General features: G+C 39.6%; 1 protein-coding gene across 1 annotated transcript in view; it reads right to left on the minus strand.

Annotated features, from left to right (window-relative positions):
- Positions 1-544: 544 nt before the first annotated feature.
- The window catches only part of PLBD1 (phospholipase B domain containing 1), a 66,046-nt gene continuing 42,006 nt past the window's right edge, over positions 545-24,584 (minus strand). The window contains exons 7-11 of the mRNA XM_009247502.4: positions 8,629-8,829; positions 8,378-8,518; positions 3,794-3,979; positions 3,023-3,129; positions 545-830 (exon numbers count right to left, since the gene is read on the minus strand). Coding sequence (XP_009245777.1) covers positions 648-830; positions 3,023-3,129; positions 3,794-3,979; positions 8,378-8,518; positions 8,629-8,829 — 818 coding nt within the window. The 3' untranslated portion in view covers positions 545-647. The remainder of the gene's footprint in view (positions 831-3,022; positions 3,130-3,793; positions 3,980-8,377; positions 8,519-8,628; positions 8,830-24,584) is intronic.

A 24,584-nucleotide genomic window follows, 5' to 3' on the forward strand; every position in this document is an offset into this window, starting at 1 on the left:
GGCAACAGTAAGCTTTACTATATTGTATGCCTAACCTACATCACAAAAAGACTCAACTTATGCCTGTTAATGACCAGAAAAATCACTAACTACAATCACCAACTACTACTAGAGGTTCCTTTGAAAACGAAGCTCCAGCATCCCCTAGGGTTTTGTCATTAGGCATATTCATCCAGGGAAAGGGGAAAGAGCATAGGAGGAGTACAGATTCTTACGGGCGAGGCCTGGAAGTGGCACTCGTCTCAGGTTCCAATGGCTAGAATTGTCATGTGGCACGACTATCTGAGGGACACTGGGAGATGTGGTCTGGGTGAGCAGGCATGAAAGGACAATATGAATTCTGGTGAATGAAGGAGCAGTTTCTTCCATACCCTCTTGTGTATTAGCATGTATGCTGAAGCTTAGTGTTTTTATATATATATATATATATATATATATATATATATATATATATATATATGTAACATTTCTTCTACAGTGCTCTACCTTATAGTGAGTGCTTGCTGTAAAAACAACAAAGTCAGAGGGAAATGAAAGTGACAAATGAATGTAATATATTTTATTGCATAATTCTGATGGGAAAAACATAGCTAAAATAGTGCCTTTGGTATCTTATTTACAGCCTTCTAGTCCGTCATCTCCCTCCTTCATTTTATATCAAGTTTCAAAATTGGTTTCATGGTAATAAAATCAAAGTTGTAGACCTCTGGCATGCCCTGATGTAGAGTTTTGTTGAAACGGTCCCAGCGAAAAACAGGGAGGCCACCTTGTACTGTGGGACCACTTACGGCATAGGATGTGTACTGAGATGCTAGGTAGATATCTGCCACCTGGAAAGAGGGAGGAGGAGGACATTTTAGAAAATCATTCGGCAAAAAATTAAATCCATGGCCTTCCCCACTCTCCCACTACCAAAGTCACAATATTAGTTTTTTTTTTTTGAGTCGGAGTTTCGCTCTTGTTGCCCAGACTGGAGTACAGTGGCACAATCTCTTAGCTCATTGCAACCTCTGCCTCCCAGGTTCAAGCGATTCTCCTGCCTCAGCCTCCCAAGTAGCTAGGATTACATGCATGGGCCACCACGCCCAGGTAATTTTTATATTTTTAGTAGAGATGGGGTCTTGCCTTGTTGGCCAAGCTGGTCTCGAACTCCTGATCTCAGGTGATCCGCCCGCCTCAGCCTCCCAAAGTGCTGGGATTACAGGCATGAGCCACCGCGCCAGGCCACCTTCTTTAAAAAAAAATTTTCTTGCCATTTTTCACATTGTCTTTATATGATATAGACTTCTGTATACATTTGGCATTAAATGTCAGTTGACTAGAAGTGTGTGAAATGAACAATGTAGCCAAAAGCGAGATATGAAGTCAGATTACTCATATTCAGAATTCTAGCTCCAAAGCGTATTTAAAAATCACTTAACCCCTCTATGAGTCAGTGTTCTCCTTTGTAAAATGGGCTGATAACCCTACTTCATAGAGTTGGCATGAGGATTAATGCAAGCAATGCTCAAAGCAATGCCTAGAATAGATGAAGTCCTCAGAAAAAGTTGTTATTAATCAGGGTGGTAACAAGAGTCTTAAAGTAGATAGAGCTCACTGTCAAAAATTGAGGGCCGTGGTTCTCAAAAACACCTAACAACTGGCTAGCAGCGGATCTTAATCTTAGAGGGGAAAGAGAATCTCTTCTTATTTTCCCCATATTCAAAATGACTCTAAAGAGATAAATTACATTTTTAAAGAATATCCTTCAACAGAAACTTTCTGATAAGAACAATTGCAGGCCTCTGTCTCCAGAAGTGAGATTTGGTAGAGGGAAGCTTGGCTTGAGTTCTCCCAGGCAAGGCAGCAGAGGTGACTTTCTTTGTGTATTCTGTGATAGATACAAACTTCACACATTGACTGAATGTTTGCAAATGCCATTTTAAAAAAGGAATACAAAAACATTCATTGGGGTTTCATTTGTGCCAGCTTCTCTACATCTACCTTTTTTTTTTTTTTAAATGTTAACATTGAGAGTCATTATGGCTAAAGCTTTGTCTTCATCACATAGCTAAAAAGAAGGTTGAGCTGGAACTTACGATACTTTAAAGCATTTCCTGTTTAGGTATTAGGCTGATAGGGAATCATGTGTAACTGGGGTCAGCATTCCTATAATTTTTTGAGCCAAAGACAGAATACACAGTTTACCCTGACAGGTTTCTTCCAGAATTTAGGACAGCTGATGAAATGAAAAGACACACACCCAAGCCAAGAGTGCAAAAGGATGTAGTAGCATGATTCTGCCAACCAAATGCCTCATACCCTCAGACATCCCAAATCCAGTGGTGAGCAGGTAAATTTGTAACAACAATCTTTGTGAGGAAAAAAGTTCCTGATTTCCATAATGTAAATACTTTCACTGACTGGTTTGAAGCTATCAACATGTCAACTAACAATTGGTTCCTGCGTATCTGTGACCTGGCTTTAGCACACCACTGCAAACCTACTTATTACTTATATTTTCAGATACATTACAGCACTTATCAATTCTAACATTGTGAAAAACCTCTGCTTTAGGCATCTTGTGCAAACTTGCTCCTTCAGCTAAATTTGATTCATGTTTAACATGGAATCACACTACTTGAATAATATGTTCTTTGGACTTTGGGCCAGTCTGGTAAAACGTAAGACAACAATATCATCATTATGGTCATATACATTTACAAATAACTCACTAAGTGCTGTTGTAAACGTTTTACAGAGATTATTCTTCAGAACAACATATGAGGTAAGTACTGTTATATCCATTTTACAGGTGAGGAAATAGAAACATGACGGAATTATGTGATTTATTACTAAATGGCAGAGCAGGGACTTGAAGTTAGATAATAGGACCTACCACCAGAATCTCTGAAAAAGCTGATTCCTGGGTTGAGTTTATGGTTAGAGACATTGCTTCCTGCCATAAAAACCTGTGCAACTTTGCCTTTGGAGAGGCCTGTGTGCTGGCGGGAATTAAATTCAAAAGCCAATAGCATGTTACCTTCGTGTCATAACAACCTCCGGGACTTGGGTTAGGTGAGTTCAGGTCCTCACGGCAGCAGATGGTATTACAGGGGTCACCTTTACTGTAAGGATCCTTCTTATAATCTAGGAAACAGAGAGAGATGGGGAAGAGAGTGAATATTGGCTATTCAGAGACACACTTCTCCACAGTAAGGTTTTGGGGCCTGTTAAAGCCTAGATAATCAGAGAGTGTACCCCCACAGGCCTCCTCAGCCCAGCCTGCTTCCAGAGAGAGACATCTTCCTTGGCTTGTGAGGAAGGAGTTAAGTCCTTGGCCCCAGGCCCAGCCTGCCCTCAAGAACCTTACACAGTGAAAAATGGATGGGAGAGAGAACCAGATAAATGTGCATCAGCTGTTTCCAACAAAAGAAATACAAATTTGACTTTGATGCTGTTCATAAAAAAAAATGAGGTATTTATGAACAATTTTTGTTTTATTAGCTGCTTGTTATCCTTGGAAGGAAACTTGAATTTGAAGAAAAATTTTAAAGGATGCTGTATGAGTTATTTCTTCTGTGTTTTACAGATGATTTTTTTTCAATTAAAAAATGTATAGACTCTTCTCTTTCATTTTATAAAGGAGGCCAAAGCTCTGTTTATTGAGTATAAAATGTACAATATTAGTTAAATATTTAAATAACTTCTTGTAATTCCTTCTAGCACAGAGATGATAAACTTACATGGATTCTTTATCCATAGGGAAGAAAAGGAGTTTTGAAGAATGATTCTTGAGAAATATGCTACGTACTGTTGTATCGCATGATATATTTCATGGATGCCATATCAGTCACTTTCCCTTGGTCACGCCGGAAGATTTTGGCTCGTGGAGCTAAATCATAAGAGTAGTCCAAGCCCAGCTTCTGAACTAACAGTGGATAGCCACTCCAGTTGTAGATTTTTTCATGGAAAGGAACATTGTAGGAGGGCCAATATCCTGATTTGGAATGGAAGGGAAGTAAGGGAGGGATTGACAGGGAAGGAGACAGAAAAGGAGAGAGAGCAAAAGAAATGTTATCCATGTTCATTTATTTTGAAAACGGGCACAGGCGTTTAATTACAAAATAATGTACAGAAAATAAAGCTTTGCATGTGAACCCTGGCAGCCAAACAGCCTTTTAAATTTCCTAAATCAGCACAGCTCTAGGTTATTTCATTAGGGGAAGAAGAGCATCAGAATTCTCTGGTTTTTACCCAAAATGCTTAATCTCTCAGCCAAAAAATAACCATATTCTCTATTGAGCAAAATAAAGTATAATGCAAGATGGTCTGGGGAGCTCATCTAAGTGGATTTAGTTACTGAAATGCCAAGAAATGGTTGTTCACAGTGTGGCCCTGTAAAGGAAGATGTCAAATGGTAATCACGAAGTAGTGGAAGAACATAGCACTGGGAATAGAAAGCCTGAATTCTAGGCTCAGGGCTTAAGAACCAGGTCTTAGGCAGGCAACTTCATTTGTTTTATTTTGTTTCTGTTTCTTTTTTTTTTTTTTTTTGAAAGACGTCAATGGGGAGGGAGAGGAGAAGTCCATAATGTAAGGGGATTGGGGATGATCTTTTAGGTTACATTAGGCTTTTAATTCCTTTGACTCTAAACATTTATAAAGGCTCAGCTTCATTCAAAGCTTCATAGTGTGTGAAGGCCACATAGCCTACTAGTCACTGAGCACCAAATATGTGACACAGCTCTCTCTTGTAAAAGCAGAATTTCAGAAACATCCTAGATGACACTGGCCTGGGTTACTGCCTACAGAACAGTCAAGGGATGTCTCCACTTTGCAGGGTTCTCTCCCACCTCCACATTCTCTCCTGGCCCTTGGCTGCCTTTCTCCTTTGTATTGTTGTACAGGACCTCCTCTTTGTGGGTGACGTTACTGAGACAAAAAGTAAATGATAAGACGTTCAGCCTTGCTAATTCTGAGACAGAGCCAGCATCAGAAGAACTGAGATATGGATGACGTTGAAATTAAAGAAGAAAAACAGATTTGTTGCTAAAACATATCTAGGTTATATAGGCTCAGGAATTAGATTGCCTGGATTTGAAACCTGGTTCTGCCACTATTAGGTATGTGACCTTGAACAAATTGCTTATCCCCTCTGTGCCTCAGTTTCTTTTTTTTTTTTTTTTTTTTTTTTTTCTGTTTTAAACTTTTATTTTTATTTTTTTATTTTTTTTTCTTTTTTTTTTTAATTTATGAAGAATTTATTGATGATTCTTGGGTGTTTCTGGGAGAGGGGGATATGGCAGGGTCATAGGATAATAGTGGAGAGAAGGTCAGGAGATAAACACATGAACAAAGGTCTCTGGTTTTCCTAGGCAGAGGTCCCTGCGTGTGCCTCAGTTTCTTCGTCTTCATTAAGTATTCAGCATGAAGCATCTTCATAAGCATGAGCATGAAATGCATTCAGATGGAGTGCTTACAATAGTATCTAATACTTGGTAAATAGATTATTATACTTCTCTTTGTGAAAACAGCCCAAATGAATAATGAAAACGTCTGCTTTATACTTCACATTTCATGAAGCTTCGTGATTTAAAACAGAGCAACTTGGCCTGGTGCAGTGGCTTATACCCGTAATCCCAGTACTTTGGGAGGCTGAGGCAGGTGGATTGCTTGAGCTCTGAAGTTCAAGACCAGGCTGGGCAATATGGCAAGACCCTGCCTCTACTAAAAATATAAAAAAATAGCCAGGCATTGGGGTGCACACCTGTGGTCCCAGCTACTCGGGAGGCTGAGGCCCGAGAACCGCTTGAACCCGAGAGGCAAAGGTTGTAGTGAGCAGAGATCACGCAGCTGCACTCTAGCCTGGGTGACAAAGCGAGACCCTGTCTCAAAATAAAGAAAATAGAGCAACTTGTTTAATCTCACAAAAACCTGATGATGTATAAGTATTACCATCCCTTTTTTAAACAGAAGAAACAGAGTTTCAGAGAGGTCAAATGTCATCCTTGGCTCACAAAACTTGACTGAATACAGGCCTTCTAACTAAAACATCCAGGGCTTCTGTCACCATACCACAGTTGCTTAAATATGCTAGGAGATGTGCCCACCCCCGACCCCGACGCCCCCGCCTTTTTAATGGCTATATGATATCATGTATTTGTTTGGGCAAAACACATGTTTCTTTCTGAGCTTTTCTTTACTCACAGTAAAATGGCAACAATAACACTTATGGGGTAGTATGTTACAAACATCAAACAAGAGAACATAGGTAAAAGGCCCAGAAGAGTGTCTAGAATGCAGTAGGTACTCTGAATTTAACTCTGTTCTTCTCTCCTCTGGCAAAGAAAAAAAAAATACAGACAGATCATCATCAACTCTTTTTAGTCTTAGGGAGTTTCAAAGAGTCTAGGAATGGGACTGCAGAGAACCAAGTCTACCATTCTGTTATCAGCAACCGTCCAAAGAAGAAAAGACTACTTTAGCAAGCATCTCTCTCCTGAGGCATGTTATTATTTTCAGGCTCTTAGGAGCTGGGTTCTCTGTTTTGAATTGCTCTATGCTAACCAGTAACCACCCAATGATTTGATTTCTTGGATGGATTTTCCTAACAAGCAAAGAAGGTAGGTCCACTGCTTGATAGCATATGAACTGCTTGGCAATGAAAACTCCCACCTTAAAATTTTGTTTTATGCGTAAGTCTTAGCGCATTTAGTTGGTGTGAACCATTCTCCACTGACAAGGCTCACTCTAGGCATCATTACAAAGTCAATTTGGGGACCTGGAAAACTGAGGACCAGGTCCTGATCCCTAGGGTCCACACTTTATCTCCGTTCTGTCCCTATTCATCTGCCAGCTGATCTATTGCAATAACCTCCTAACTAGTCTCCTTTCTTCCCACCCAGTCTATTCTCCCTTCAGGAACTCCCAATTTCTAAAACATAAAGGCTGAACTGACCAGCAGGATTTTTAAAGCTAACATTTTCTCTCAATAAATCTATCTATTTATCTTAATTAATTCTCATGACCGTCCTGTGAAATTGTAGAGTTCCACACTCCCACATCCAGAAATTCTTGGGAGCCAGATGAGTCTCAGAATTTAGGGTTTTTCAGACTTTAGAACAACCGTGGAGCGCATGGATTATATGACATTACAGTCTCTTTGGGAAACACCTCATAATCAAAGATGTTGATATTTCTGTAGCCTAATGTATACGTGGTGTCTCTAAGAGGAAATAAAGACAATTTAAAAAAACAGGCTGGGCACGGCAATTTGGAAGGCCAACTCAGACGGATCACCTGAGGTCAGAAGTTCAAGACCAACCTGGCCACATTGGTGAAACCCCATCTCTACTAAAAACACACAAAAAATTAGCCAGGTGTGGTGGCACATGCCTGTAGTCCCAGCTACTCAGGAGGCTGAGACAGGAGAATCCCTTGAACCTGAAAGGCAGAGGTTGCAGTGAGCCGAGATCGCACCACTGTACTCCAGCCTGGGTGACAGAGCGACACTCCATCTGAAGAAAAATAAAAATTAAAATTAAAAACCACGAAAAGTTTCTTTCTGGTAGTTTTTGCTGCCAAATGAGTTCAGATCAGGTCTTTATCTTGCTACCAAGTAAGCTAGGCTACCAAATCAAAACAAAACACAAGAAACAAAATAATAATTTGTGGTTTTACAGTTTTGGAATTTTAAAACTATGAATATGTGGTTGTGGACCTATATCACGATTAGTTTTATAGATGAGGAAAATGAGGCTTGGAGAGATTCAATAATTTACCTGAGATTTTAAGGAACTGAGATTTGAATCAAGGCAGTGAGCCTCCTGGCTTCAAGTGTCTGGACTCCTTCTTGCCCACCAGAAGTGCCTTCTCTGACCCCACCCACTAACAGCCACATTCTCTTTAGGTTTACCACTGGCCTAGGGACACCAAACCTGATGACAGCTCTTCGCATCCTGAGTTCCTGCAGCTGCTTTGAGTGCTTTGCTTCCCTACTAGACTCCTGAGTCCTTCGAGGTCAGGGATTCTGTATCCTTGCTTTTCTAGTCCCTGGGCCACAGTGGCACTCCAGAAATATTTGCTGAATTGAACTTAAAGCTTTAACCAGGAACACAGGAGAAAAGGTAACATTAGAACTCTGAGAAATCATAGAGTCATGAATGCCTGATTTGCGTCCCAATCTGCACATTGTCCTATAAGAGTTTGGGATGTAGGTTTACATGTTGTGCTAAACCTGGTCATTCTCTCCCAGTGTAACTAGCAGTGGCATCCCCATCCTGTCTTCCCCACCATACCCTCCCCCACCACACATTCACACAATGTGCATTCCCCTGCCATATATGAACACACACATACTCATCAGGTTTTAAGACTTATGACATGAAGAAAGTACCTTTCCGTAGAACATCAGTTTGTTCAGAATATTCTACATATGTAGGAATTTGCTCCACAATGTACAGAGTGCCTTTGTCAAGACTGTGGTTCAGCTTTACCTTCTTCAGGTCCAGAACCATGTATTGATTGTTATAGGTGCCTGAAATATCAGGAAACATGAAGACGGGGCATGGGTATGACTTTACTGGTTAACAAGCCTAAATCAAAATACATGTCCATGTCTAACAGTTATTCTTCAGGGTCACTTACCAGAGTTGTATTTTGAAAAGATGTCTGCCCACCTCTTGCCACTATCTGCCATCATATTGGCCACACGGACTCTTTGCCAGGCCAGGAGAGTCTCAGGTATTACCTGCTTTAGCAGGGTTTTATTATACACACTGTTTGTGGTCTGCAGCAATATCAATCCACTGCTAAGAATGTAAAAATCATCCAGAGATTCCAAAAACCCTACAGGAAAGACAAATATACACATCAGCATATGTATACATGGAACAGTGAACCATCATTATTGGCAAAGAGCTTTACATACACAATGCATTTTGCAAAGCGTATCAGTTATTACTATCCTTGATCTGCAGTAGCCTCCCCCAGCTTTGGCTCACCTCTGTGGTAGTCATCCAACTGCCACTTATAGAGGTACCAAAAGAACTCCACCCCTGGATTCTCCATTGAAAATGTATTTTATGATTTGAAATAACAAAAATATGTTAAATCCAGAACCTTGCAAGTTTCCAGAATGATAAACAGATGTAGATCCCGACTTGCTAAGATTTTGCAGGAGAATTTTTAATTAGGGAGGGGATTAGCAGGGTTCATTAGTAAGAATATAAATGCCTTTTTTTCTTCACTTCTACTTTCCTGTATTTTTCAAATTTTGTATAAGTCTACTTTTTTTTTTTTTTTGAGACACAGTCTGACTCTGTCACCCAGGCTGGAGTGTAGTGGCATGATCTCAGCTCACTGCAACCTCGCCTCCTGGGTTCAAGCGATTCTTGTGCCTCAGCCTCCTGAGTAGCTGGGGTTACAGGTGTGCACCACCACACCTGGCTAATTTTTATATTTTTAGTAGAGACCGGGTTTCACCATGTTGACCAGGCTTGTCTCAAACTCCTGACCTCAAGTGATTCACCTACCTTAGCCTCTAAAGTTCTGGGATTACAGGTGTGGGCCACCACACCTGGCTAAATCTACATAATTTTTATAAATGGAAAAACATCTACATTTAGAAAAGTAAAGATGGTTTTGAAACTAGGGCATTGACACTCTTGGTTAATGCTTTTTTATAAATGTTGGAGGCAACACAGGAAAATCAGTGAAGCCACAGTCTTTTCTGAAGACCTATTTTGTGGTTTATACTGGGATGAGTATGGAAAGGATAGAATATCAGGCACAGCTGTAATAAAAAGAGAGGATATATTGTCATCAGTAACAGTAATGGAACAACTGTCAGTGTTAAAGAAGTGTCAGAAAAGGACCTCAGTGGTAGAGTTAGAAGGGGCCAGAGTGGTAAGTTCCTTTGGTGCATCCTGCTGAAGGATTTTAAGGCTCTTAAAAAATAGTCCTGAGGGAGCTAGCTAGCTCCTTCCACTATTTGAGGTCACAGAGAGAAGGCACTGTCTATGAGAAACAGACCCTCATTAGACATTGAGTCTTCCAGTCCCTTCATCCTGGGCTTCCCAGCCTCCAGAACTGTGAGCAATAAAATTTCTATAGTTTATAAATTACCTAGTCTGAGGTGTTTTGTCATAGTAGTCAGAATGGACTGAGATGGTCTCAAATTTCTACCATTATTTTTTACCACTTTTATCATTTTTGCCATATCTGAATACTATCTAAACTATCATTTAGTTAATATTTTTGTTATTTTTTAACTGGCAAGTAAAAATTATACATATTTATGTTATACAAAAGGATATTTTGATATCCGACATGTAAACATTGTATATATTTTGGTATACAAAATGATATTCTGATATATGTATGCACTGTCAATGGCTAAATCAAGCTATTAACATATGCACTACTTAATATCTTTCTTCAAACTAACTCACTTTTCAAACTTAAAATACTTACCCTTGTCATATATCATAATGTTTCAGAAACTATGGACTTAATGTTTTTGTTTTTCCCCAAAGAAATACATTAAAACAAATACATTTCTACTAATGTGCAAAAAATGTTTGTCCACATACTGCCTCGAATCACCCCACCAGCCCTGTGCATGCTATTGCACATCTATTCTAGCCTAGTATGGAATAAGTAAGGTGGGGTCAAAGAAACGGGTCACCTGAAACCAGAGGTAAGAGCATGGATTGGGAGTCAGAAGACCTGCATTTTGGTTTCCTGCTTGCCTCTAATGAATTTGACAATTCTCATTTTGCCTCTCTCTTCCTTATTTCCTTCCTCTGATAACCTGGGACTGAGTGATGTCATTCAGCTCTAACAATCTGATTTTAATTTCTTGAAATTTCTTAAGTAGGAAAGTTACACGATGAGAGGACTGTCCAACTAACTCTTTGTTTTTTTGTTTGTTTGTTTGTTTGTTTGAGACGGAGTCTCACTCTGTCGCCTAGGCTGGAGTGCAGTGGCATGATCTCGGCACACTGCAAATACCGGCCCCCGGGTTCCTGCCATTCTCCTGCCTCAGCCTCCCAAGTAGCTGGGACTACAGGCGCCCGCCACCACCCCCTGCTAATTTTTTGTATTTTTAGTAGAGACAGGGTTTCACCATGTTAGCCAGGATGGTCTCGATCTCCTGACCTCGTGATCCACCCGCCTCGGCCTCCCAAAGTGCTGGGATTACAGGCGTGAGCCACCGTGCCCGGACCCAACTAACTCTTAATGAGCCTCTACAAGGCTGCTATTAAGCTATAGAGAGGTTTGTGTAAATTAGAGAAAGTTGCACACTCCAAGTGGTACAAAGCTTAACGGTACACTCGAATGAAATTTTAATGGGTCACCTCTCTAGAAAGACATGACCTGGGCAAAGGATATATGGCTTGACAGAGTGTAAAATAGATTTCATTCGTCTCTTGGGCTGGGATCAGTTTTCAGTGCTCAAACTGTACAAACATACTTGGTAGCCTTGAGAAAGCTCCCTGGTAGATGATCCCTGTAGGGTAGAATGCTGTACTTCTGGAATGACAAGTTTGCTAATTCAATACTTGCTGTAGCAGTCTCCCTGGACACAAGAGGGCAGACGTTCTTTAATATGTGTAGGTGATTGACTATTACAAGTACTAATGTTTAAGGAGTAGTCTTTCATTTAAAGGCAAGATTCTTTATGAAAGAGACAGGAAGATGGAAATATATAGGCCATCCAGACTTCTAGAGCAAAGAAAGTGAACTGGCCTGCAAAAACTATAGTCGAGGAGGCTAATTCTATAGTTTACAGTTTAAGATAATAAAGAAAAGGCCCAGAGATGGGACAAAGTTCTGACACATTGCCTTTGAAAAGAAACACATTTCTTTGACTACATAAAATTATAATCTTTTTAAATTTTTTTTTTTTTTTGAGACAGGGTCTCCCTATGTTGCCCAGGCTGGTCTCAAACTCTAGAGTTCAAGGGATCCTCCTGCCTTGGCCTCCCAAAGTGCTGGGATTACAGGTATGAGCCACCACACCTAACTAAAATTATAATCTTGCTTTCATCTGTCATTAGCAGCTTTGGAAGGCAGATTGAGATCAGGAGAAAATGAAACACTCCAGTGTTTTATGAATGCCAGCCTAAGAATAACATTTCATGGTAAGCTTCTCACTGAATTTAATTAAGAAATAAAAAGAAACTCTTTCGGTTAATAAAACATATTTCAAGACTTAAAAAAAAAACCGAATTGCAGAAATAAACAGTAACCACTATGTAGTCATGCAAATGGCAACAACAGTTACTCAACACACACCATGGAACAAACACATTAGAAACAATTATGAAGATTGACTCATGGGGAATTGCATGTTGAGACAGGGTGGAGTTGAGGGAAATCATCTTATGACCAGTTAATCAAGAAAAGTATGAAAAATAAGGTGGGATTATTGGAAAGGCAGAAGGGAGGACGCATCCTGATTTAGGTGGGGAAGACGGTGAAGACAGGTCTGATCTGGCAGAAGACATCAGTGTTCTGGGATGGTGCCAATGAGGAGACAAAGAATCAAAGAAACGTACTTAAAAAAAAAAAACAGAAATTAAGTGCTGCAAAATCCATTTATAATTCTTTAGAATATGTGCCCGAATTCTGCTATTTCTTTTCTTTTCTTTTCTTGGTTCTACCTTTTAAAAGCAAAGGACATGAATTTTGGTCTGTACTAAATATAGATTGTTTTTATATACTTCAGCTTTGTGACCAAAGTACCTAGATCAAAGAGGTAACATGACATTAATAAAAGTAATTACAGAACATTAAAAATGTTTACAAAATATATTTATTAAATAGGCAATTTTATAGATTATGAAGACTTGACTTAAATTTTCCTGGAGCCTATTCTTTTATCTTCATGTGTACCTACTTTCAAGTACATGCACTCAATATTTAAAAAGGCCAAGCTGGCTAATGCCTGTAATCCCAGCACTTTGGGAGACAGAGGTGGGTGGTGAATCATTTGAGGTCAGGAGTTTGAGATCAGGAGTTTGAGATCAGCCTGACCAACATGGTGAAGCCCCATTCTACTAAAAATACAAAAAAAAAAATTAGCCGGGCGTGGTGGCACATGCCTGTAGTCCCAGCTACTTGGAAGGCTGAGGCACGAGAATTGCTTGAACCCAGGAGCAGAGGTTGAATTGGCCACTGCACTCCAGCCTGGGCAACAGAGTGAGACTCAGTCTCAAAAAACAAAAACAAGGCCGGGCACGGTGGCTCACGCCTGTAATCCCAGCACTTTGGGAGGCTGAGGCGGGTGGATCACAAGGTCAGGAGTTTGAGACCAGCCTGACCAACATGGTGAAACCCCGTCTCTACTAAAAATACAAAAATTAGCTGGGCACGGTGGCGCGCGCCTGTAATCCCAGCTACTCAGGAGGCTGAGGCAGGGGAATCTTTTGAACCCGGGAGGCGGAGGCTGCAGTGAGCCAAGATCGCGCCATTGCACTCCAGCCTGGGTGACAGAGCGAGACTCCATCTCAAACAAAAACAAAAACAAAAACAAAAACTAAAAACAAACAACAACAACAACAACAAAAAAGGCTAAGCAAAGATTTTGCTGCTTAGACCACAAGGGCTGCCATAGTCTCACAAACAGGATGGACTATGGATTCAGTATGCTAGGATGGTCTAGGGTGCTTGTTACAAATGTCCCAGCCCAGATCAATGAAATTTGAAGTTCTATGGATGACACTGCATTTTTAGCAAGCTCCATAGGAAAAATTGGGGAACATCTAAGTTTAAGAGGTATGTATACATGTATGGTGGAGGTGATAGCATACCTGTATATAATGCAAAGTAGGAACACACACATGCTTGGGGAAACACACTAAGTGCATCCCAGAAAGCCTCACTTATAGATCATTAAGCTTGAAGCCTCAGCCTTATGGGGATCATCATTACTGGGATCCTCAATTAAAAGTCCTTTGAGGCCAGGCAAGGTGGCTTATGCCTGTAATCCCAGTACTTTGGCAGGCGGAGGAGGGCGGATCACCTGAGTTCAGGAGTTCGAGATTAGCTTGGCCAGCATGGAGAAACCCTGTCTCTACTAAAAATACAAAAATTAGCAGGACATGGTGGCATACGCCTGTAGTCTCAGCTACTTGGGAGGCTGAGACACAAGAATCGCTTGAACGTGGGAGGCAGAGGTTGCAGTGAGCTAAGATCACGCCATTCCACTCCAGCATGGGCGACAGAGTGAGACGCTGTCTCAAACAAAAAAAAAAGTCCTTTAAATAGGTTCCATCTTTTGTTCCCACATAGAAGCTCCACCCACCTGGCATGGCAGGAAATCCTTTGAGTTCACTGCTCTTTTAGTTTTTTGTTTGTGTTTGTGTTTTGAGACAGGCCATGCTCTGTCGCCCAGGCTGGAGTGCAGTGGCGTGATCAAGGCTCAAGGCAGCTTCAAACCCCCAGGATCAAAGGATCCTCCCACCAGGCCTCCTGAGTAGCTGGGGCTACAGGCATGCACCACCACACCTGGCTAAATTTTTTAATTTTTTGTAGAGACGGGGGTCTTGCTATGTTGCACAGCCTGGTCTCAAACTCCTGGGCTCAAGTGCTCCTCCTGCCTTGGCCTCTTAAAGTGCTGGGATTACAGGTGTGAGCCACCACACCCAGCTGGCTTTTTTAGTTTTAGCCATTTAATTTAAATCCAAACTGAATCATTTCTAAAAAAAAGAAATGGATATTTATAGTTAGATATATTGCCTTTGCACCCAGGCCTCAACCACTGAATTGTGTGACCTTGACCTGTTTGACTATTTAACTTCTCTGAACTGTTTATTTTAAAAATGCACACAAAATACCCTCCTTGAGGCTTTTTATGGAAGGCAGAATTTGTAAAAGTCAGTATGCTTTGCCTCTTGACTGCATTAACATGCCACAGGCTCAGACTGTTTTTGTGTAAAGGATGTCAAAGAACTGCACTTTGTCTAAAGAGAAGTTTGATGTTTTGTATGCTTGTTAAGAAAATACAACACTAGAAATTAATGGTGGACAACTGATTTTAAAAATACCCTTCTTGTTAGGTTTTTATGAACATTAAGTGGCATAATAAAAACAAAATGTTGGCCTGGCACGGTGGCTCATGCCTGTAATTCCAGCACTTTGGGAGGCTGAGGCAGGTGGATCACTTGAGGCCAGGAGTTCGAGACTAGCCTGGCCAACATGGTGAAACCGCGTCTCTACTAAAAATATAAAAATTAGCCGGGCGTGGTCACACACGCCTGTAATCCCAGCTACTCGGGAGACTGAGGCACGAGAATCACTTGAACCTGGGAGGCAGAGGTTGCAGTGAGCTGAGATCACACCACTGCACTCCAGCCTGGGTAACAGAGTAAGATCCTGTCTCAGAAAACAAAACCCCAAATCAAACAAAAACAAAATGTGCGTAGTGTCAGGGACAGAGCCAGGTACATGGTGGGGCTAAACACATATTCAGGTTTTTTGTTTTCCTTTCTATTTAATGACAAGTTGAACACAAACAAGCTTATAGTAATTTATTTAAAACTTAAATTCTGCCTAATTCCCATAAAACTAGTCAGGTCCCATTCATTTATTTATCATCTAGTTACTACAAAGGATTTGCTTCAAGTAACAAGTCCTGTGCCGAACATGTAGGCTTTGCATCTGAAGTCCCTTGCTTACAATTCCTGAACATCTTAGACTCCTGTTCTCAAATCCAGGGTATGAAATGCAGGGCAGGATGAATAGAAAGCAAGTTACAATAGGAACTGTGATCTCTTAGGCAGCCCCCACCTCCTCCTTGTTTTACTGCCCATCTTTCTTTCCTACAGTTCCTACCATGTCCACATCAAAGTGGACATAATCTATCTCCTTCCTTTCTGTTTTTCCTCTAATCCTTCTTTCTTCCTTCCTTCTTTTCTCCTTCCTTCCATAAATATTTATTCAATGATTATAATATGCAAGGCTCTGTGCTCATCCTGGGACACAGACATGAATACAGAATATGGGCTCAGAAGAAATTATGCACAAGGTACCTAGGAAGCTCAAAGGATAACTTACTTGGCCTGAAGGTTAGTGAAACCTTCTAAAAGGAGCTCTTGTGCTACTCTTTGTTACTATGAAAAGCACTAGGGTATTATGTATTACCTAGCCAAAAAAAAAAATGCTCGTATCAAGGGTGAGTATTCCAATGATAGCAGCATGATAAAATTGAGTGATTTTCCCACAAATAATAATTATAAAACTGTATAAAATTATTTAAAGCAATGATTTGAAGATACTAGGAATGACCAAAGACAGAGAGAAACAGAATGTTAGTACAGCGTTGGTTAAGATGGAGTATGAGGCTTCCTTGCCTGTGTGTATTCCTAAACCCCTGATACGGACTGAATTCTGTTTCCTCAAAATTCATATGTTGAAGTCTTAACCCCAAGTACCTGAAAATATGACTATATTTGGATACAGAGCATTAAAAAGGTAATTAAGATCAACTGAGGTCATATGGGCAAACTCTAATTCAACATGACCGATGTCCTTATAAGAAGAGGAAGTGGGCCGGGCGTGGTGGCTCATGCCTGTAATCCCAGCACTTTGGGAGGCCGAGGCAGGTGGATCACGAGGTAAGGAGATCGAGACCATCCTGGCTAACAGGGTGAAACTCCGTCTCCACTAAAAATACAAAAAATTAGCCGGGTGTGGTGGCATGAACCTGTAGTCCCAGCTACTTGGGAGGTTGAGGCAGGAGAATTGCTTGAACCTGGGAAGCGGAGGTTGCAGTGAGCTGAGATCGCACCACTGCACTCCAGCCTGGATGACAGAGTGAGACTCCATCTCAAAAAAGGAGGAAGTGATGCCAGGTATATGCACACACAGAGAAAATGCCATGTGAGGACACAGTGAGAGGGTGGCCATTTGTAGGCCAAAGAGATAAGCCAAACCTGTCAATATCTTGATCTCGGACTCTCAGCTTCCAGAACTGTGAGAATAATTAATTTCTGTTGTTTAAGCCACCCAGGCTTTGTCATGGCAGCCTTAGCAAACTAATATATAGCCCATACCCAACTCTAGTTATGGAAAACTAGAGCCATTCTGGCTTGAGATGGCGAGATCAAAGTCTAGTGTTGCAGAACAGCTGAGAATTTAAGAGGAAAATTTTGGGAGCAAGAGAACTACAAGAAGAGCAGAGATCCAAAATCTGAATATGAACTCTGTCCTGTTCCCTGACTGACCACTAACTGTGCATGAATGTGGGAAATGCTAGGGAGCCCAGGGTAAAAACAGAAAGAAATGAGAAGGGTTTTCCCTTGTAAGAGAGAATTGTTCTAGAATTGAGATAGGTGAGTTTGCTGTAACTTATGCTGCCAGGGTTCCCAACTCATATGCAGCTCAAATTCCTCAAGCTGTCAGAGGACAAAGGTAAGAGCTGGAAAAGCAAATGGGAATATAGGGGAAACCTTAGGATCAAGGAAATCACAAAAAGAGTTAGCTCTATAATATGAATTTGAGCTGCCAACATCTTTCACTGGCTGCTAAATTACACAGATGCAGGAGCAACCTCCAGAAGACCAGGTTGAAGCAGCAGTGTTGAGGAAGGACATTGGTTGCTGCACACTGTGCAGGTGACGTATGTTGAAATTTGAGTGCAAGCAAGGTAATTGCCTGTTAAAAACAACAACAAAAAAAGTGAAACAAGTGACTTCAGCAAGATATCTGACTAGAGGTGCCTAACATTCATTTCCCTACAAAAAAAAAGAACCAAAATGATGAATAAACAACTATATTTTGACTACAGTATCCAAAGGAGAACACTAAAGTGTTCCAAAGGAGTACAATAAGGGAGTGGCAGAGACCCAGTGGAGCATGGAGACTTGGGATGGCTGCATAAAAAAGAGAATGAAACATTCTGCCTTTGCCACTCCGTCTTCCCAGTCAAGACTGGTATGAAACCAGGAGGCAGTCTCCCTATGGAGAAAACGTGAGCAGGAGAACTCCCAGCAATCTCCATCAAAGGTGCAAACACCTACAGTCTTTGCTGCTTGAGAATTCTGCAGTTTTCACAAGCCATGAACCCATTCTAGGGAGCTGCCTGGCATTCACATGGCTGTATTACTCCAAAGAATGAGCCCACATTGTGCCTCCTTCTCCTCTGTGATCTAAGCTGCTGATGTACAGCACCATCTTGAGACCGGCGCCACTACTATAGTGCACTGTGCTCTGGAGGGCCAGTAACCACTGTTTGTTTCTCCCCATCCTGAGGCTCTGCTGCAAGTACACTGTGCTTGTAAACAGTAGCACACCACTCACCAGTTGAGCAGCTACTGTTTCCTATCCACCAGGAATAAGCTGCCTAGGAGGCACTCCATCTTTTCCATCCCTGTGGCTGCAGCACCTCAACCTCAATTACTCAGAGCATAGGCCCAGTGAAACAGCCATAAACTTGGTGCCTGAGCCCATGTGGTGTCCTGACCCCCAAGGAACAGATGATCCTACCCAGCAGGGAGGCCACACCTTACCCTGAAGGAGCAGTCCCTATGCACTTGTGGTGTGTGTAACAGCCTGGCACTCCTGCCCCCAGAGGACAGACTGTGTCTAATCTTATTGGAGTAGGCCTTGTGCACCCATGGCACATAAAACAACCTGGCACCCCTGCCACCAGCAGAAAGGCCGTGCATATGACTTGACAGAGTTGCCATACAAACTTCTCCAGGCTAGGATGCCACTGAGGCATCCATAGAAATTGCTAACATTGACTACAGCTGAAAAAACTGCGTGGTGACTACACTACTGCATCCACCTGGAACCAAAGCCAATGCATCCTACACAACCGACACCTTAGGACACATCTGCAGGCAAAAATCTTTCCCTATGGTAACAACTCTATAAAACTTGAAGAGGCATGCATTCTATCAGATGCCCAGAGATCAGTGCAGGGACACAAGAAATATGAAAAAGCAGGAAAACATGATACCACCAAAAAAACACAATAACTCTCCAATAACGGACCTTAAAGAAATGGCAATTTACTAATTGCATAAAAAATTTAAAAATATGATCTTAAGGAAAATCAATGAGATTCAAGATAATATAGACAGGCAATTCAATAAAATCAGAAAAGCAATTCATGATATGAATAAAAAATTCAACAGAGTTATCATTAAAAAAAAACTCTTGGAGCTGAAGACTTTAATGAATGAAATAAAAAATATAATGGAAAGTTCCAACAGCAGACTATGACAAGCAGAATAAAGAATTTCTGAACTGAAGACAGCTCTTCACTTGAAGAGTGAAGAAAGCCTACAAGATCTATGAGACACCATTAAGTGAACACATTTTCACACTATAGAAACTTGAGAGGGAGAAGAGATGGAGAAGGGCACAGAAAGCTTAACAAAATAATAGCAGAAACTTCCTAAGTTTTGAGTGAGATATAAAGAACTCTATGCCAACAAATATGAAAACTTAGAAGAAATGGATAAATTCCTGGGCACATAAAACTTACGAAAATTGAATCATGAAGAAATAGAAAATTTGAACAGACCAATAACAAGTAATGAGATTGAATTAGTAATAAAAAGTCTTCCACAAAAGAAAAGCCAAGGACCCAATGGCCTCACTGATGAGTTCTACCAAACATTAAAGAAAAACTAATACAAATCCTTTGAAAACTATTCAAAAGACATGAAGAGGAGGGAATACTTCCAACATCTTTGTATGAGACCAGCATCACCCTGATTCCAAAACCTGATAAGGACACAACAAATAAATAAATCTATTGGCCAATATCCCTAACAAACATAGATATAAAACTCCTCAAAAAAATATTTAAAAACTGAATTCAACAGCACATTAAGAAAAATCACTCACCATAATAAATGGGATTCATTCCAGGGATGCAAGGATGGTTCAATATATGCAAATCAATAAACATAATACATCATATTAACAGAATCAAGGACAAACCCATGAAGGGATGTTGAATCTATTGATCTAGAAAAGATATTTAATAAAATTCAACATCCCCTCATGATAAACACTCTCAACAAAATAGATATACAAGAAATGTAACTCAACACAATAAAGCCCATATATGACAAATTCACAGCTAGCATCACACTGAATGGGGAAAAGTTGAAAGCTTTTCCTCTAAGATCTGGAACAAGACACAAATGCACCACTTTTATTTAACATAATACTGGAGGTTCTAGCCAAAGCAATTAGGCAAGAGAAAGACAAAAAGGGCATCCAAATTGAAAAGGCAGAAATCAAACTGTCCCTGCTTCCAAATGACATAATCTTATATAGGGAAAACCCTGAAAACTTCACCAAAATACTGTTAGAACTAATAAGTAAATTGAGTACAGTTGCAGGATACAAAATCAATATACAAAAATCTATAGCATTTCTATATGACAATAGCAGATAATCAGAAAAAAATAAGAAGGCAATTTCATTTACTACAGCTACAAAAACAAACACTTAACTAAGGAGGTGAAAGATCTCTATGATGAAAACTATAAAATATTAACAAAAGAAATGAAGAGGATACAAATGGAAAGATATTCCATGTTTACAGATTTGAGGAATATTTTTAAAAATATCCATGCTAATCAAAGCAATCAACAGATTCAGTGCAATCTCTATCAAAATACCAATGACATTCTTCATAGAAAGAGAAAAAAAATCTTTAAATGTGTATGGAACCTCAAAAGACCCCAAATAGTCAAAGCAATATTGAGGAAAAAGAACAAAGCTGGAAACATCACACTACCTGGCTTCAAAATATACTACAAAGCTATAATAACCAAAACAGCATAGTACTGGCATAAAAATAGACATATATACTAATAGGACAGAATAAAAAATACAGAAATAAATTCACACACTTACAGCTAATTGATTTCGGCAAAGACACTAAGAACACACATTGGAAAAAATTCTCTTTGATAAATGGTGCTCGGAAAACTGGATATCTACATGGAAAGGAATGAAACTAGACATCTTGCTGGGTATTTAACCAAAGGAAATGAAATAAATATGTTAAAGAGATATCTACACTCTCATGCTTATTGCAGCACTATTCACAATAGTCAAGATATGGAATCAACCTAAATGTCTATCAACAGATGAATGGATAAAGAAAATATGATACATATACATATAATGGAATACTATTCAGCCATAAAAAGAATCGAATTAGTCACGTGTGGCAATGTGGATACAGTTCCTATCAGCACAACAAACTTAAAATACAATAACCACAAAGAAGACCAGAGCTAGCCCACGACAAAGCTGAAGTCACCAAAAATCTAAATGCAGAAAAAAATTAGAGGGGAAAATAATATACTTAACAGCTTGCTTCTCAACACACACACACACACACACACACACACACACACACTTCCTGTTTTAATTTTTTAAAACAAGCCCTGAGCCCTGAGGGCATTATGTTAAATGAAATAAGCCAGGCACGGAAAGACAAATACTCCACATTCTCACTCAGATGTGGAATCTATAAAAGCCGATCTCATGCAAGTATAGAGTAGAACAATGCTTACCAGCAGCTGGAGAGGGTAGGCAAGGTGGAAAGGGCTTAATCAACAGGTACAAAATTACAGTTAGATGGAAGGAAAAAGTTGCGGTTTTCTATTGCACAGTAGGCTTACTATAGTTAACAATATTATATTATATATTTCAAATAACTAGAAGAGAGATTTTTGAATGTCCTTACCATTAGAAAGTGATAAATGTTTGAAGTGATGAATATTCTAAATACCATGATTTGTTCACTACACAATGTATACATGCATCAAAACATCACACTGTACCCTATAAATATGTACAATTATATGTCATTTAAAAATAAAATAAAACATAACTCTCAAAAATACACATTTCAGAGACACTACAATGTGCTATTTTTCAAGTCCACATTTCAACCAAAAATTACCAGGCACTATAGTTAACAATATTGTGTTACGTAATTCAAAATAACTATAAAAGAGGATTTTGAATGTTCTTGCCATAAGGAACTGATAAGTGTTTGCGGTGAAGAATATACTAAATATGTATATACATTGTGTAATGATCAAGTCATGGTATTTGCTATATTTGTCACCTCAAAAGAAAAAGGAAAGTACGACCCCATACTTAAGTCACTGGAAACTGTTTCCAAGTAGGTCTTGATATTGAGTTTAGCGGACAAAGACAAAACAGGAAAATATGGTATTAAGAGTTACCAGAGAGGGAACCTCAACATCAAATTAGAAATTAAAGAAAGAACAAAATTGAAATTCTAGACCTGAAAAGTACAGTAAATGAAATGAAAAACTCACTGTATACTTCAACAGTAAATCTGAGATGGCAGAAGAAGGAATTAGAAAACTTGAAGATTGTGTCTGGGCATGGTGGCTCATGCCTGTAATCCCAGCACTTTGGGAGGCCAAGGTGGGCAGATCACCTGAGGTCAGGAGTTGGAAACCAGCCTGGCCAACATGGTGAAACTTCATCTCTACTAAAAATACAAGATTAGCCAGGCGTAGTGGTGCATGCCTGTAATCCTGGCTACTTGGGAGGCTGAGGCAGGAGAATTGCTTGAACCTGGGAGGTGGAGGTTGCAGTGAACTGCGATCGCATCACTGAACTCCATCCTGGGCAACAAGAGTGAAACTTCGTCTCTAAATAAATAAATAAATAAATAAATAAATAAATAAAATTAAAAAACAAAAAATAAAACAAAGAAAACCTGAAGATAGAAGATTAATGGGAATCATCCAATCTGAAGAACAGAGAAAAAGAAAACTAAATAAAATTTACAAAGCCCCAAAGACTTGTGCAAAAATGTTTAGCATCTGATGGATAAACGACTGGAGTCCCAGAGGGAAAAGAGAGAGAAAAGAGGATGGAAAAAATATGTGAAGCTATAACTGGTGAAAACCCCTTACATTTAATGAAAAACATTAATTTACAGTTCCTATCAGCACAACAAACTTAAAATACAATAGCCGCAAAGAAGACCAGAGCTAGCCCACGACAAAGCTGAAGTCACCAAAAATCTAAATGCAGAAAAAAATTAGAGGAGAAAATAATATACTTAACAGCTTGCTTCTCAACACACACACACACACACACACACACTTCTTGTTTTAATTTTTTAAAAGACAGTAAGTTTTTAAGTAAAAAATCATAACACCATATTGGTGTATTTATAACATACATAGATGAAGCATATATATGACAACAATAGCACAAAGGATGGAAGATACTAAATGGGATAATTACCATTTTAAGTTCCTATATATTTTTTAGTAGACATAATTGCTTATTAACTTTATGCAAATTGTGATGAGTTATAGATGCATATCACAAGCCCCAGGGACAACAATTTTAAAAATGCAAATAAATATAGCTAGAAAGCCAACTGGAGTATTAAAATATAGAATATTTTGTTAGAAAACATTTGTTAAAATGTTTAACACAAAAGAAGACAGGAAAGGAGGAACAGAGAAACAAAATAGAGATGAAATGAACTAAATAGTAAAATGGCAGACTTAAATCTAAATATATAAATATTTACAGTAAATGTAAATGACCCAAACACTTCCATCAAAAGTAAGAGACTGTCAAACTTGATTGAAAAGAAAGCAAAATATACTAATTGTCTGTCTACAAAAGACATACAGCAAACACAAAACCACAAATAGTTTGAAAGTAAACAGACATTCCATTTGCGCTAGCAAATTAAAATATGCTTTGATTCATACTTAAACCCAAAAGCAGGAATGCCTACATTAATTGCTACTTTAAAAACAGCCATCTACCCTTGATTATCTAGAAAGACTTGGTAATGATGGCCAGTTCCTTTTAGGTTTTAGAAAATCAAATGATGACCTAAATTTCCCTTAATTTGCAAATACAGTAGTAATTAAGGTACCTCTCTAAAGTGGAGCACTTACACTAGGCTCTAAGTTTCACTTTGAGGTGGAACTTAAAACCAATATACTGTATGTATGCATTGGTAATAGCGACTTTTGCTTCATAGCTTCATACCAACAAAATATATTAGAATAGTATGAAAGTACTGGAGGAAGTGAAAGAAAAACACCCAAGGCTGGGCGTGGTGGCTCATGCCTGTAATCCCAGCACTTTGGGAGGCCAAGGCAGTCAGATCACCTGAGGTCGCAAGTTGGAGACCAGCTTGGCCAACATGAAGAAACCCCATCTCTACTAAAAATACAAAATTGGCCGGGCGTGGTGGTGCATGCCTGTAATCCCAGCTACTTGGGAGGGTGAGGCAGGAGAATCGCTTGAACCCAGGAGGTGGAAGTTGCAGTGAGCTAAGATCATACCATTGCACTCCAGCCTTGGCAACAAGAGCAAAACTCCATCTCAAAATAAAAGAAAAAAGAAAAACACCCACATACACATACTCCTTCAGACTTACAGACTTAAGCTGCATTTATGGGGAAGTGATGAGGTTTAGAACATATACATATTTTGTTAAAATTCCCCAGATGATTCTTGGTATGAACTACTACATTATAAATTTTAAGATATACTTAGAAATCCTTAAGACATCTAGCCCCATCTCTAATAGACAACAC

This window comes from Pongo abelii, chromosome 10 (assembly GCF_028885655.2).
Source record: "Pongo abelii isolate AG06213 chromosome 10, NHGRI_mPonAbe1-v2.0_pri, whole genome shotgun sequence".
Taxonomy (NCBI): domain Eukaryota; kingdom Metazoa; phylum Chordata; class Mammalia; order Primates; family Hominidae; genus Pongo; species Pongo abelii.